We start from the raw sequence: 15727 nt of genomic DNA, 5'->3' as shown, positions 1-15727 counted from the left end.
CCATTGTAAAGTAGCTATGAAATCTGACAGTTCTAATTTCTTTATCTTCTGAGTAACCATGGAATAAAGGACCCCTTAGTGCCATAGCAAGGCAGAAGTTTAATTTGCAATTCTGGTGGCAACATCCAGGTATTTCAAGTAGAAATTAAGAAAACTTGAAGGAAAAATTATCTCAGCACTTCAGTTTAATTCTTTTTCAAAGTCCAAGGAGAGTTTTCCCCAGTGTAAAAGCAGAAATGAGAATTTCAGATCTAAAGCGGTTCTTGCCTTTTCTTTTCCCTCCATGCACACGTGCTGACATCAGAAAGTACTGTTTGAAAAGAAAACCCAGGCTAGAGCACTGGAGTCACTCATTTCCCATCCAGCGAAGGGAGAGCTGGTGCCTGGCTGGAGGACGTTAGGAAGGCAAGTCTGGGGGTCTGATCACTCGGCTGGGAGGGGGTAAAATACTTGGACCTCAGGAGGCCGGACTACAGTGCCAGTGTTCTCTGTGTGGCCTGTTCCTGCCTGGGGTTGGGTACCAAGTCCAGGTGGAAGTGGTCCCTGGAGCGTCCTCTCTCTGAAGTGTTTCTTTGTCAACCAGAGATTTTCCCTGCTGCTGCCCCAGAACTCATCACTGTTGACACATGCACCAAGAACTAGCAGAGGAGGTGATTTATAATCGCTAAATGAATTGCTCTGAAACAGACAACAAGCTCTCTGACTTAAGTAAAGGAAGGGAGGTGGGTGGAAAGGAAGGAGGATCATAAAGAACATTCTAGATTGCATACTTTGGTAATCACAGCAGGGCCTTATTGCAGTTAGAACAAAAGCCTGGACACACCTCTCAGTTCAGGAAAATAATTTAGAGCTACTTGTTAAATGCTGAAGTATTATTGAAGTACCAAGGGTTAAGATTTTCACTGAAAGCAAAACTGACCGAGCAGCTCAGCGAGGGAAATGCTACGTGATCAGTTGAAGTTTTGATGAGGGGTATGGAGTAGGGATTTTGGCAGAGGTTGCTAGCAGACAGGCCTTGGTTTTAGTCCAAGCTCTATCGCTTAATAGCTGTGTGACCTTGGGGAAAATTATAAAATTTTCCAGTCCTTAGTATTATAAACTGCAAATAGAGGAGAAAGATACCTCACAGATGTTGAAGGTGAAATGAGACAGGACACCTAGTACATTGCCTGGCTATGTAGAAAACGTTTCACAAATGTTAACTTCAGACCCTCTCCCCGTGCCTCGGTCTCTTGGAATAGTGTTTCCCCATCATGTGCACACTGAGTGGGAAGGCGGACAGCTGCCGTCACCCATGCTGCCCCATGTTGAGAGCATTTCTATTGACCTTCCCTTCTTCCCTGTGAAGCTAGTTCAGCCGTCACCTCATCACTGTTTTTCTTCTCCAGAGAGTGCTGGGTTGTAGTGACCACACTGTTGATTCAGCACATCCCAACCACGCTGGATGGAATTTTTACTGCAATAATTCATATTCCAGGATCTTATAGTGCATAAGGTTACAACGATTAGCATAATGATCTTGCACAATCTTTCTGCCTAGCATGTAGTGCGTTTGTAATATTCTCAGAGGAGGCATCTAGGAAGCGCCAAGCTCCTTTGTCCTGTGTGAGCCACAGCAAGCTGTCTGTGCCTCAGTGCTATAGAGACTGTGGGTGGATTATTCCTTGTTGGGGGGTGGTAGGGGAATCCCAGCTGTCCTAGATGCCATTTACAACAATCAAAAATGCCTCCAGACCTTGCTAAGTGTCCAGGTGGGGAGTGGAATAGGCAGAATCGCCTCCGGTGGAGAAGGACTGAACTGTACTTAGGATTTGTGATTCTGTAGAAATGGGTTCTGTGAATGCACTAAAGCATGAGAACATCCAAAAATCAATGTGGCATAGAATTGAATTCAAATTTACCTGGATACAGGTAAATAAACACAATTTTGAAAGTACCAAACAATTAAAAAAAAAACACACACATTGAAAACGAAAAAGTCGGCCGGGTGCCGTGGCTCACGCCTATAATCCTAACACTTTGGGAGGCCAAGGCGGGCGGATCACCTGAGGTCAGAAGTTCGACACCAGCCTGACCAACATAGTGAAACCCCGACTCTACTAAAAATACAAAAATTAGCCGGGCATGGTGGCAGGCGCCTGTAGTCCCAGCTACTCGGGAAGCTGAGGCAAGAGAATCACTTGAACCTGGAGGGCAGAGGTTGCAGTGAGCCAGGATCGCACCATTGCATTCCAGCCTAGGCAAAAAGAGCGAAACTCCCTATCATTAAAAGAAAACGGGGTTGGGCGGGGAAGGTCAGAAAGACATTCTTCTTCACTGGGTGATGAATTAATCTTTCCCATCTTTGTCATGTTAAAAATGTGCCTGCGGCTGTTTCTCCACTAAATTAAGACATTGGCACACAGATGATTGTGTGTAAACACTAGGCACAATCGTAGGGGTTCAGTAATTATTGAATGAGAAGAAAGAAAGGTTGTTCTTGAATTATGTGATGTGCGTGTTTAATCATGTTTTTGAGCGGAACGCCGTATGTAGCAGACAGAACTCTGGGCTGGGCATCAGAGGGACCGGGGACCCCACACTGGGCTTTGTGTCATTATCTCCTGAAAGGAACTGGCCTGGTGCACAGGAGGCAGTTGGAGTACATTGTCCATACAGTTCCCATGTAGCTGTAGGGTTTTATGAACCCATATTTTAAAAGGCCTTCTAGTGAAGTGAGGATGTTAATGCCTTTTTAAAAAAAAAAAAAGAGAGAGAGAGAGATTAGTGATTACTTTAAAATCTGAGTCCTGGCCAGGACTCACGCCTGTAATCCCAGCACTTTGGGAGGCTGAGGCAGGCAGATCATTTGAGGTCAGGAGTTCAAGACCAGCCTGGCCAACATGGTGAAACCCTGTCTCTACTAAAAATACAAAAATTAGTGGGCCATGGTGGCATGCTCCTGTAATCCCAGTTACTTGGGAGGCTGAGGCAGAAGAATCACTTGAACGTGGGAGGCGGAGGTTGCAGTGAGCCAAGATCGCACCACTGCACTCCAGCCTGGGCAACAGAATGAGACTCCATCTCAAAAAGGAACAAAAAAATCCAAGTCCTAATTATCGCTGCAGCTTTCTTTAATGTGTGCAGTAAGTTGGGGACATACAGAATAACTTAAGATGTAGAAATCGTATCTCCTTCCCTGAATTATTTCATGGATACCACATTTGCCTGCCAGGAATGTTCTGTTGTTCTGGTGTTTTCATTTCTGCCATTGTCATTGTTTCTGCTTCGTTCTTACAATACGACTCTGGGTGCACCTTGGATGATCATGGAAAGGCAGCTACCTGGCTTTCCAGAACTGGTTTTGACTGTCCATCTGAACCCGGAGCTCTGTTTCCTGTGCAGGTTGCTCCAGTATTTATCCAAATTGTCAGTCCCCTCCCAACTCATACCCACTGACCCTTCCTTTCTCAGCTGATTATGGGTTTAAGTTTGAATCAAGCCATGCTATAGAATCACTATCTAGTAACTTCTGTGCTTGCACAATAAGAGTATTAGTCAGCATTTCCTGTTTTCATTCATATTGTAAGTTGAATAGCTGTAACAAAAGGGAAAGAGATTGCCAAGACAAATAATTCTTACGGCTTGTGCAAACATTTTATTGCAAGCCTTATTAAATATGCAGCTTTCAGAAGTCTACATGATGTGCCTTTCAGCAAAGCTAAATCCTACTATGTGGGCTTGCTTCATGACTTAAGAGCAAGTCTATGTTGAATTTAACATTAAATAATTATTTGGCCTGTATCTCTTTTAAGCTTCATTAAGAACTGCAAATATGATAAGGGAATAAATTGTTTATTTCAAGTCACTAAGAAAACTTAACCTATAGGTTATATATGTTGGCAGTTCTGAAGAAGTACCTAGGAAATGGAACCTTCCACCAAGAGTGGTTTGTCCCCTTCTCACAAGGTGGGTCTTCCTGTCAAGGCCCCCTAAGGCACAGAAACACAGCACTCCGCCGTGTCCAAGTTCGTAGTGATTGGTGGCACCTTATGAAAGTAGTTTTTACTTTCACAATTACTGATTACACATCAGCATACCTTATCCATGTTCTCTTTCCTTGGCAGCCTGATATTTGAATACAAACAACATAAAAGTGATTACATGCAGCATTTCAGGACAGTTTTCAAAGTGGAAGAATTTGGCACTTTCTTCTATTTTCTTCCCGTTCTTTGTCTATTTCCTTTGCATTTGGAAGCCAGAGCCCTCGAACCTTTACTTCTGCATGTTATTTTCGTTCCCTAGCTGGAGTTCTCTTTATTACTACTTTTTTGTTTCCAATTGATCTCTTTTTAAAAATAAAACATAATGAAACCCCATCTCTACAAAAATTAGCTGGGCATGATGGCAGGTGCCTGTGATCCCAGCTACTTGGGAGGCTGAGGTGGGAGAATCACTTGAACCCAGGAGGCGGAGGTTGCAGTGAGCTGTGATCGTGCCGTTGCACTCCAGCCTGGGCGACAAGAATGAAACTCTGTTTCAAAAATAAGTGAATAAATAAATAAAAATATGAAATTAAGCTTAGCTAGCCTGTGTAGATGTTTTAGATGGTCACGTCTTTGTCAGATATGACATTTGTGCCTTTTAGTAAAACCATTTTAGTATTATAAGAAAAAAAGGAAAGTATAGGGAGGACTAAGAACATATTTGTACTTTTATGTAATTCTATTTTATGTGTCTATTTCCATTGATGTGTGGCCTTGACATCATTACTGGCTCCGAAGTCTTATCCTGTTTTTTCGTTGACTTGCTTGTGCCAGGTACTGTGTTAAGGAAGTGGAGCTACACGATGAATAAGGCATGGTCCCATCCTCCACGTGGGAGACGGCACATCAGTGTACTTAGGATGCTGCATGTGGTGACAGATGAGGGCCCTGCGAGGGAGCACACCACAAGACCGGGAGGATGGGACGGGCGGGAGGAGTAGTCAACTTTGCCTGAAAGCATCAGGACAAGCTTCCAGGAAATGGCACATCCAAGCTGAGTCTTGGACAGCGGGTTAAAGAGGCAGAGAGGGGAGAGAAGAATGTTCCACATGGGAAAAGAGGTCTGGAGGTGACGACAAGTAACAGCATTTGTGGGCTGTGCTGGGAGCTTGATATTCCAGAGGCATGAGGTCTGAGGCAGGGAGTGTGGAGGAAGATGAAGGTCAGGGAAGGAACTTTACATGAGGGCGGCCTTGACTTTCATATTAAGGTACTTTAGGGAAGCAGGAACCAGTGAAAATAGGAGAACATGGTGACTACACAGGCACACCGAAGTGGGGAGGAGGTAGGTTTTTGAAGGGAATTTGAGCTTGCAATTTTTCAAGGGCATTCAATGGTTACAAATGAAACTTTTCATTAATATATTTGTGTCCAAGTGTTTTTAGATGTGCTTTTCTGCTACTCTCTTTTTATTTGGTTTGGAGATAGATGATGACTTTCCTTCAGGGCCTTCTATGTGTCTTCCCATGTTAATGTCTCAAACACATGGTCCGTGTCATCATGGAGCTTGCAGTCTAACAGGGTAGATTAACACATAAGTATGCATCCAGTTGGAAAGAACTTAGAGATCACTTGATCAGCCCCCATTATGTAAAATGTACGCAACAACCTACCTCCAACTATAGGGTGACGTTAAACAGTTTTTCAAAATACCATGGCATTGAAAAAAATGCATAACATTTTGTTACTTCAGTCCCACTCAGTACTGATCAGGCCAGTGAACCAGTCTTGCTGGTGAAATAATGACTTCCACAGTCATGATGGATAATTTCCCGTCATCTTGACCATTCCCTCCCTGGCTCTGTCCTTTACCTGTGACTGTCTTCTTTCCTCCCTCTCCTTCCTCCTCTTGCCCTCTGCCTGCCATACCCAACTCTGCATTTCTCTGCTTGGAAAAATCCTACTTGATCCTCAGAGCCTGACTCCATCACCCCGTTTCTCCGAACCTCCCAGGCAAACTCTGCCCCTCCCAGTGTGCTGTCCTCCAGCTCTCTCTAACTGAATAACAAATGTTCTCTCTCCCGCTTCCCTGCAGGGCTTCAGGGTAGTGACCCTAAGAGTGAGCGTCTACCTGTGAGAAAAATGCCTCGATGTAGCAGGAATTCCCACAAATGCTTAGGAATTCAATACGGTTTTTAGCAAGTGGGAGAATTACCCTTTCGGTTACAATGATGTGAACTATTTTTGTGAGTTCTCAGTATGCACCAAGAAAAACCCCAGTGACACAGTAATGTACCTGTGCCATCTCACTTAATCCTTCCAGCAAGGAACTTGCCAAGGTTGCACAGCTGGGAGGGATCCAAGGTCCCATCCGTGTGCTAACCTGCAGGACAGCCCCACGTTGGGGCCTTATTGTCCAGCCTTCCACCTCCAGGAGCTCACTCAGTGATGACTTCTGACAAAAGTCACCTGGATTATCCCTCTTTTGGGGTCCATGATGCCACCAACATGCTAAAGTTAACAAATGCATTACCAGGGGGTACCACTGAGGTAAGGATTGTTACTGTAAGTGATTTTCTCTGATTTTGACCACTACTAATAAAATTACAAGACTTGTTCCAAATACTATATAAAAAAGAACGTCTTTTATTTCTCGAAATTGTTCTGCCACATAGTTTGTTCAAGTAACACATAATAAAGGATAAATGGCTTGTAGCTATATTTACCCAAATTGAACATTTTTAATGTAATTTTAAAAATTTGTCAAAAGCATATCAATAGTCATAAAAAATTTTATATCCTCTGACCCTATTACTTTACCCTTGGGAATTTATTCCAAGAACATAATTTGAAAGAGATTAAAGCACATAGGCACAGATATTTTCAGTACAGCATTGTTTATATTGGAAACAACCCAAATGTTCCGTAACAGGGGGAACAATTTTGTAAATCTTGCTACAGCAACTTTACAGAATTATAAGATGCCACTTTTTTTTTTTTTTTTTTTTTTTTGAGACGGAGTCTCGCTGTGCTCCCAGGCTGGAGTGCAGTGGCGTGATCTCGGCTCACTGCGAGCTCCGCCTCCCGGGTTCACACCATTCTCCCGCCTCAGCCTCCCAAGTAGCTGAGACTACAGGCGCCCGCCACCACGCCCGGCTAGTTTTTTGTATTTTTAGTAGAGACGGGGTTTCACCATGTTAGCCAGGATAGTCTCGATCTCCTGACCTCGTGATCCACCCGCCTCGGCCTCCCAAAGTGCTGGGATTACAGGCTTGAGCCACCGCGCCCGGCCCTAAGATGCCACTTATAATTGTAAATTTTGAAAGTTTGTAGCACAGCAAGGAAACTGATCATGTTAAATGTTTCTGATATCTTAGTCGATTTTTCTCCCAATTCCTATCTGTGTACTGTTCGTACTATCAGCGTGTAAGTATGTATTTCATAAACATTTACTTTTTCTTAAATCAGTAGTATTCCCTTCCTAGAGTGGTTTGCTTCCCAGATTTTCATGGACATTCATCTCCCCTGGGCATCTTGTAACAATGTGATTCTGATTCTGTAAACTTTATGCGGAGCCCAAGATCCCACTTAGAGGCTCTCAGGAACCACTGATGCTGTTGATCATGAACCACACACTGAGTAGCAAGGCCCTAGAGCTCTCTGTGTGTGAAGAAGATGCTGCTGACCCAGGACCTTGCTTTCTCGAAAGGCAGCTGTGACTTTTTCTAGCAACTGAGGGGGTGGAGACTAGAAATGAGTGTTTTCTGGTGTTTCTCTAATAAAGCTGCTGTCTTGTATCCAGATTGATCATCAGTATCCTTATGCTCTTCAACGAACTTGAAATTTGTCAGTTAACAGAAATGACTGGGTGGCACTAAAATAAATTATTCTTAATATAAAGAGTAAGAAAGGGCTGGACGCGATCCCAGCACTTTGGGAGGCCGAGGTGGGCGGATCACCTGAGGTCAGGAGTTTGAGACAAGCCTGGCCAACATGGTGAAAACCTGTCTCTACTAACAATACAAAAAAAAATTAGCCAGGCGTGGTGGTGGGTTCCTGTAATCCCAGCTACTTGGGAGGCTGAAGCAGCATCGCTTGAATCCGGGAGGCGGAGATTGCAGTGAGCCAAGATCGCGCCATTGCTCTCTAGCCTGGGGGACAAGAGCGAAACTCCAACTCAAAAAAAATAAAATAAAATAAAAGAGTAAGAAAGGATCTTCTATTGTAATCATACTCTCATTACCCTTTGATACAATTTGGAACCTGATTACAAAGTTAAAAATCCCCATCTGTATGAAGAAAAGCTTCACTGGCCGGGCGCCTTGGCTCAACACCTGTAATCCCAGCACTTTGGGAGGGAGGCGGGTGGATCACAAGGGTCAGGAGTTTGAGACCAGCCTGGCCAACATGGTGAAACCCCATATCTACTAAAAATAAAAGAAAAAAATTAGCCGGGTGTGGTGGCACACACCTGTAGCCCCAGCTACTCAGGAGGCTGAGGCAGGAGAATTACTTGTACCTGGGAGGCAGAGGTTGCAGTGAACCGAGATCACGCCACTGTACTGTACTCCAGCCTGGGCGGCAGGGCAAGACTCCGTCTCAAAAAAAAAAAAAAAAAAAAAAAAGCTTCGCTGTGAGCTTTGATATTGGAAGAAAAGTCTTGACGTGATCACCACAAGGAATCCCTCAGGCCTGGTGGCGTCAAGCAGAGAAAGGCGCAGTCTCTTTAGGGCAGAGAATGAAGAACCTTTCTATGACAGTGGGGAAATCAGTTCACCTTTGTGTTGGTAAACAAAAGGAATGTAAGCTGTCCTTTGAGCTCGAATCATAGTGGTGTTTGCCAAAACCTACTTTTGTTTTTAGAAGATAATAGCGCATATTCCACTTGCTTCTCCACAGTGACCGAAGCTGGCTTTGGTGCTGACATCGGAATGGAGAAATTCTTCAACATCAAGTGCCGAGCTTCCGGCTTGGTGCCCAACGTGGTTGTGTTGGTGGCAACGGTGCGAGCTCTGAAGATGCATGGAGGCGGGCCAAGTGTAAGTGCCCACACCACCTTCCTAATACCAAAGAAATTGCATTATGTTAAAACAGAATTGAGCATTTAAAAAATTCCTGCCTGTTTAATGACTATAGTTTTCTAGAGTATTTTTTTCTAAAATTTTTTTTCCTGTAGACCTCCTTTGTGGACATCTAAAACTCTTTTTTTTTTTTCCAACGCCACCATAGGGCACTTTGAGTTTAGTAAGTTCGAGTAAACAGTAACACCCACAGTTCTTTCCTAAACAACATTTTGGAAAGGAGCATAATGCAACCACTTTTTAATCTTAAGCCTCACATCTGATACTCAGGCCAAGATTGTATAACCATATGGTAATGGGCGGCTAGAGGCTCTTGTCCCTGAACGAAGAACATGAGGATTAGAGTGAGTTCTTTGATGACTGAGATTTTTCATTGTTTGTACAGATAGTTTTTCGGTTCACTGATGCTGTAACTCATCAGATTTCATCTAAAACTATTTTCCTTCTCTTTCTGTTTATTATGATTTCTTCTCACAACTGTGTTATAATACTGGATTGTTTCTAAGAGAGCTTTGCTTGGAAAACACAAATTCGATTTTAACTTCTTTAAAGGCTTTTGATATTTACCTATCCTAATATATATAGCAATTACAGACATTATAAAGGAAATATATTCCTTTCTGCAGAAAACCTGTGCGTAGATTTTGGGGGTTTATTTTTTTGTTTGTTTGTGGTTCGTTTGTTTCATTTTTAGGAATTTCAAAGTGTAGAATAAGACATTTTATACTGATTAGTCATTTTGAAATAAAATAAAATAAAATTTCTCTGTCATTATAATATTCACATATGAGACGAACTGCCAAATCTGATTTCTTAATTGGCATACTGTACTGTGTATGTGACAAAAGTCATCTATTCAGTGATTATTACATAGTCAAAACAAGAAGCGGGTTTGCCATCATGAAATGCTATAAAGCAATTCTTTGTCCTGGGAGAAGTGGACATTATTTTTATACCATTTTACAGATAAGGAAGCTGAGGTTTGATAGGCTTAGGGAATGTGGACAATGTCAGCAGGCCAGCAGAGTGCCGAGCACTTCAGATCTAAATCTACTATGTCCACCATGCAGAGCTGGATGTTAATGAAGGGCAGAAGTGTTCTAAATCCAAATCCACTCCTAGTACCCGACACTTAAGCACTTCATTTCATTTTTGCCTAAAGCTTCATCATCATCTCTTTTTTTTTTTTTTTTTTTGAGGCGGAGTCTCGTTCTGTCACCTAGGCTTGAGTGCAGTGGTGCGATCTCAGCTCACTGCAAGCTCCGCCTCCCAGGTTCATGCCATTCTCCTGCCTCAGCCTCTGAGTAGCTGGGACTACAGGCGCACACCACCATGCCTGGCTAATGTTTTATATTTTCAGTAGAGACGGGGTTTCACCATGTTAGCCAGGATGGTCTCGATCTCCTGACCTCGTGATCTGCCCACCTCGGCCTCCCAAAGTGCTGGGATTACAGGCGTGAGCCACCGTGCCCGGCTCATCATCATTTCAAATGCAAGAATGATATAATACAGATTAAAAGTAGTAAATCATAAAGAATTCTGACTTTACTCAAAACACTCCTTGTTGCTACAGTCCTTCCTGGATTTTAGACATTGAGTCTGCATAACAACTTCTGTTTCCAAAAACTACTTCTGCCCATGTAGGATGCATTTGGAATTCTCCCTCCCTGCCCTGCCACCCTGAAAATTATGGAAAGGGCTTAGAGATTGTCTGATCTCATTCAGTCTTTATAAAGAGAAAATCTCTGAGGCACAGAGAGACCCAGTGGCTTGTGTGATATCTCACATCTATTTCAGGGACTGATCAGATCTGCAGTCCGGGTCTCCCGACGCCAGTCCCATAGTTTTCCAGACTCTGGTCTCTGTGCTGTAAAAATTCTCTACATGCTTTACAATCCTATTTCGTTCATCTTAACATATGTGCTCTGTTTTTCAGCGGTTGCACTTTTGTGCCACATTAATCCTTTGTGTCTCTTCCACTTCTGCTTAATGTCATGGTTCTCAGCCAGTGATCATGGTAACAAGGAATAGGGTTAGTAGGCACGGCTATGGTTGGAGGATAAGAAAAGGCAGGAACCAGTCGGACGCGGTGGCTCACGCCTGTAATCCCAGCACTTTAGGAGGCTGAGGCAGGTGGATCACCTGAGGAGTTCGAGACCAGTGGTGGCAGGCGGCTATCATCCCCACTACTCGGGAGGCTGAGGCGAGAGAATCGCTTGAACTCGGGAGGTGGAGGCTGCAGTGATCTCAGATCACACCATTGCACTCCAGCCTGGGTGACAAGAACGAAACTGTCTCAACAACAACAACAACAAACAAACAAACAAAAAGCAGGTGAAGCTAAGCATCCCTCTCCTGGGCTCCGGTAGTACCTTCTGCCTCATATTGTTTCATGAATGCCTTGCTCTGTGTCTCCCTATGTAATTCTCAATTCCTTGAGTTTAGGGACTGTGTCTTATTAATTGGTATGTTCCAAGTGTCTGGCATAGTCTGTGTGTAGGGAGTGTTTTCAATAACGGCAAGATAAATGAACTTTCATCCTCTTAATCCTCTATTCCATAGTGCTCATATCGGTGTCTTTCCTTCTTATTGAATAGCTCTGTATTTTTGAGCCATGATTATTCATTTCTACTTCTGTTTTCTGTTTTTCTTTTTCTTTTTTCTACAGATACTGTGCTGGGATCGACTTCCTTTTGATCATTACATAAATAAGCATGGCTGCCTCTTATGTTTATTCAGCTTGTTTTTTTTCCATAATTTGTACAGTGGAAAACCTTGTGGCCGTTGAATTTGCCCATTTTAGCCTCAGTCATTTTAAACTCACATCCTGTCCCCCAAAGTGCTCGGCCATTCCCTGTGCAATCCAACAGCTAATATTCTGCTATGCTTTGGGATCCACAGATTCTTTCACAATTAGTTCTTTAAACTAACCATTGTATGAATCAGGGTTCTTCACACATAGAATCAATAGGACGTGTGTATAGAGAGAGAAAGATATTTATTCTAAGGAATTGGGTCACATGATTACAGAAGCTGGCAAGTCCAAACCCTGCACTGTGGGCCGGCAAGCTGAAGACCCCGGAGAGCCAGGGGTGCTAGTACGGTGTGCAGGCAGCAGTCTGCTGGCGAATTCTCCTGCACTCAGGGGAGGCCGGTCTTTCTGTTATACTCAAAAAGGCCTTTGACTGATCAGCTCAGACCAAGCCACATTATGTAGGGCAACCTGCTTACTCAAAGGCTGCTGATTTCCATGTTCATTTCATCATAGACACCATCACAGAAACACCCAAAATAATATTTGAACAAATACTGGGCACCCTCTGGCCCAGCAAAGTTGACACATAAGATTAACCACCAGGCCGGGCACAGTGGATCACACCTGTAATGCCAGTACTTTGGGAGGCCGAGGTGGGAGGACTGTTTGAGCCCAAGAGTTTGAGACCAGCCTGGGGAACATAGCGAGACCTTGTCTCTACAAAATAATAAAAATTTATCTGGGTGTGGTGGTATACACCTATATTCCTAGCTACTGGGGAGGCTGAGGCAGGAGGATCACTGGAGCCCTGGAGTTTGAGACTGCAGTGAGCTGTGATCATGCACTGCCCTCCAGCCTGGACAACAGAGCTTTGTGGCAGTTACCGTAAAATGATTTCAAATGGTGATGTACTCTGTATAAATCAGGTATTAAACATATCATTAGTTTTATGTTCTAATTTGAACCAATGTTTGAGAAGTTTCATACTGTTCCATTGGCTCAAATTAGAATCATCCAGGGAGATTTTAAACGTTACGGATGCCAGGGTTCCCTCCCAGAACTTCTGCTTTCATTGGTCTGGGTGGAGCCCAGGGATCAGTGTTTTCGAAAAGCTTCCCACAAGAGTTTAGGTTCAGCCAGTGCCGCCAGCTACTGTTTTAAAAGCACAAAATGTAGGGGTACCTTTCTAAAAACTGAATGTGATTGTGGTGTTCTTTCTTTCAGATCAGTTGTGTAAGCATTTTTATAGGATTATTCTTCACGTTTTCTCTCCTTATTTCAGGTAACCGCTGGTGTTCCTCTTAAGAAAGAATATACAGAGGAGGTAAGAGGAGCTGTTTAGACACTTATGTGAAGAATCTCTCAAATCCGGTGACTCGTTGGCTTTCAGTGAATGAGCCATCCTTCAGTGATCCCTTAGAAAAGTGCTGTTCTGGCTGGCATAGCGACTCACACCTGTAATTTCAGCATTTGGGGAGGCCAAGGCGGCCAGATCACATGAGGCCAGGAGTTCAAGACCAGCCAGGCAAAACCCATGGCCAACATGGCAAAACCTCATCTCTACTAAAAATACAAAAATTAGCCGGGCATGGTAGCTCACGCCTGTAGTCCCAGCAAGAGAATTGCTTGAACCTGGGAGGCGGAGGTTGCAGTGAGCTGCGATCGCACCACTGTACTCCAGCCTGGACGACAGAGCAAGACTCTGTCTCAAAAAAAATAAAAGAAAAGTGCTGTTCTAAGAATCCAAGAGGAAATGGGTGGGGTGAAAGGATAAAATTCATTCAATTAACTCTTAAATATCAAGAAAAGATGGATATAGGCTTTGTCTACTATTGTCTACCCCCAGGACAGCCATCAGAGCAGGAACTCAAGGTCTCCAGGTCAGAAACAAATATGAAGTTTACACTTCTGTATTCTTTTGTCATGGAAGGTCTATATACAGTTGGCTTTATGACTTACAGGAGTGGCTTATACTTTCCTGTAAATAGACTTTGATTTACTGGCAGCAGTACCTCATAGCTCCTACAGGTGGCGCCAGGGATCTGAGCCAGGAATACCTGGACAGAGCTCCTCACCCACCTGGGGCCTTATGCCTGTCAGGCCCCAACCTGCAGAGCATGGGCACGTTGCGTAGACCCTGCAGCCTGTACGCAGCAGTATGAGCTGCCAGGCTTCAGACCCACACATATGCCGTTGGACCCAGAATCATTTTAGAAATTTTTTTGCAGACGAACCTCCTTATTCTTGCAGCCATCTTTCTTGGAGGAAAAAATGAAAAAAGATGTCACAAATCCTGCCAGAGAGGTGCTGCCAGTTTAGCTTGGCAGGTTTGGTGGGAGGCAATACACAGGGGTCTGGGTTTTGCTTTTTTCTTTTTTACAGAACATCCAGCTGGTGGCAGATGGCTGCTGTAACCTCCAAAAGCAAATTCAGATCGCTCAGCTCTTTGGGGTTCCCGTTGTGGTGGCTCTGAATGTCTTCAAGTAAGTCCGGCCTCCTCCTTTAAATGTGGGCATTATCACTAGGCCACCCTGTGAACGGTATTTGTGTCTTGGGGTATTTGGTCTTTCTAAAATTTTTTAGAATTTAGAATTGCTTCATCTAAAAGTATACAGAAATACCCAGTTCTTTCTGTTTGTTTATTTGGTTTGGTTTCATTTTAGCAAATGTGTTCTCACAATGTTATTAAGGAAGTAAAATTTATATATAGTGAGTTACTATCTCCTTGACTTTTTTTTTTTTTTTTGTAATTCTACCCAGCATTTTTGTCTGAAACAAACTGTGAGTGATCAAAGGGATATGTTATGGAATTTTCTTGATAACGCCCTTAACAACTTGAAATATTTGAGTCATTTTGGAGAGGATTTTTTTTTCCATGCTTTTCTTTAAGTCTGATTTATTTAAACACGATGTGACCACTTTTGATGTTTAAAATGTATTCAGTGTTAGGGAGCGAAGTTCTGTATAAATGGTTAGTCTTTCTTTCAAAACATCGCTAAATGGATACAGATGCAAAACCACAAACATTTTCTTCACCAGGACCGACACCCGCGCTGAGATTGACTTGGTGTGTGAGCTTGCAAAGCGGGCTGGTGCCTTTGATGCAGTCCCCTGCTATCACTGGTCGGTTGGTGGAAAGGGGTCGGTGGACTTGGCTCGGGCTGTGAGAGAGGCTGCGAGTAAAAGAAGCCGATTCCAGTTCCTGTATGATGTTCAGGTAAGATCTAGTAAAAACAATGGCTCACATTTCTTACACCTTAGCATGGATTATCCCATTCAGTTATCACCACAACCCTGCAGATAAGCAAACTAAAGATAGAAGAGTGTAGGCAGGGTGCAGTGGCTCACGCCTGTAATCCCAACACTTTGGGAGGCTAGGGCAGGCAGATCACTTGAGGTCAGGAGTGTGAGATCAGCCTGGCCAACACAGAGAAACCCCATCCCTACTAAAAATACAAAAATTAGGGGGGCATGGTGGCATACGCCTATAGTCCCAGCTACTCGGGAGGCTGAGGTAGGAGAATTGCTTGAACCCAGGAAGTGGAGGCTGCAGTGAGCCAAGATCGAGATCACACCACTGCACTCCAGCCTGGGCGACAGAGTGAGACCCTGTCTCAAACAAACAAACAAGAAGGTAGAAGAGTTTAAGCCACAAAGTCACATTTCCAAGTGCAGACCCTAGCTCCTTATCCCAAAGCCTGTGCTTTTGAAGACTCCCAAATCACAGGCCTAAGTGAAGAGGTACTTTAGTGAACAGGATTTGACAGCTGACACCTTCAGGAGTTGCACAGGAACAAGAGCAATTTCGCCAGGCTTGGGAAACCATGGGAGGTATTTTCCTTGTTCATTTCTCTTTTTTTTTTTTTTTTTTTTTTTTTTGAGACAGAGTCTTACTCTGTTGCTCAGGCTGGAGTACAGTGGTGCAA

The 15727-nt window shown here is 43.6% G+C and overlaps 1 protein-coding gene across 8 annotated transcripts in view; it reads left to right on the top strand.

The window, feature by feature from the left end:
• MTHFD1L (methylenetetrahydrofolate dehydrogenase (NADP+ dependent) 1 like) overlaps positions 1–15727 on the top strand; it is a 233814-nt gene that overhangs the window by 134277 nt on the left and 83810 nt on the right. For all 8 annotated transcript variants that reach the window (XR_003119016.1, XM_025382470.1, XM_025382469.1 and 5 more), the window contains exons 21-24: positions 8865–9004; positions 13084–13125; positions 14184–14284; positions 14841–15018. Coding sequence is in view for 7 of the 8 variants with exons in the window: in XM_025382470.1 (XP_025238255.1) it covers positions 8865–9004; positions 13084–13125; positions 14184–14284; positions 14841–15018 (461 nt within the window). In the remaining variant the exon portion in view is untranslated. The remainder of the gene's footprint in view (positions 1–8864; positions 9005–13083; positions 13126–14183; positions 14285–14840; positions 15019–15727) is intronic.

The sequence above is a fragment of the Theropithecus gelada genome, chromosome 4 (genome assembly GCF_003255815.1).
Source record: "Theropithecus gelada isolate Dixy chromosome 4, Tgel_1.0, whole genome shotgun sequence".
Classification (NCBI taxonomy): domain Eukaryota; kingdom Metazoa; phylum Chordata; class Mammalia; order Primates; family Cercopithecidae; genus Theropithecus; species Theropithecus gelada.
The sequence above is the reverse complement of the archived record's forward strand: the minus strand, read 5'-3'. Positions and strand labels throughout refer to the sequence as shown.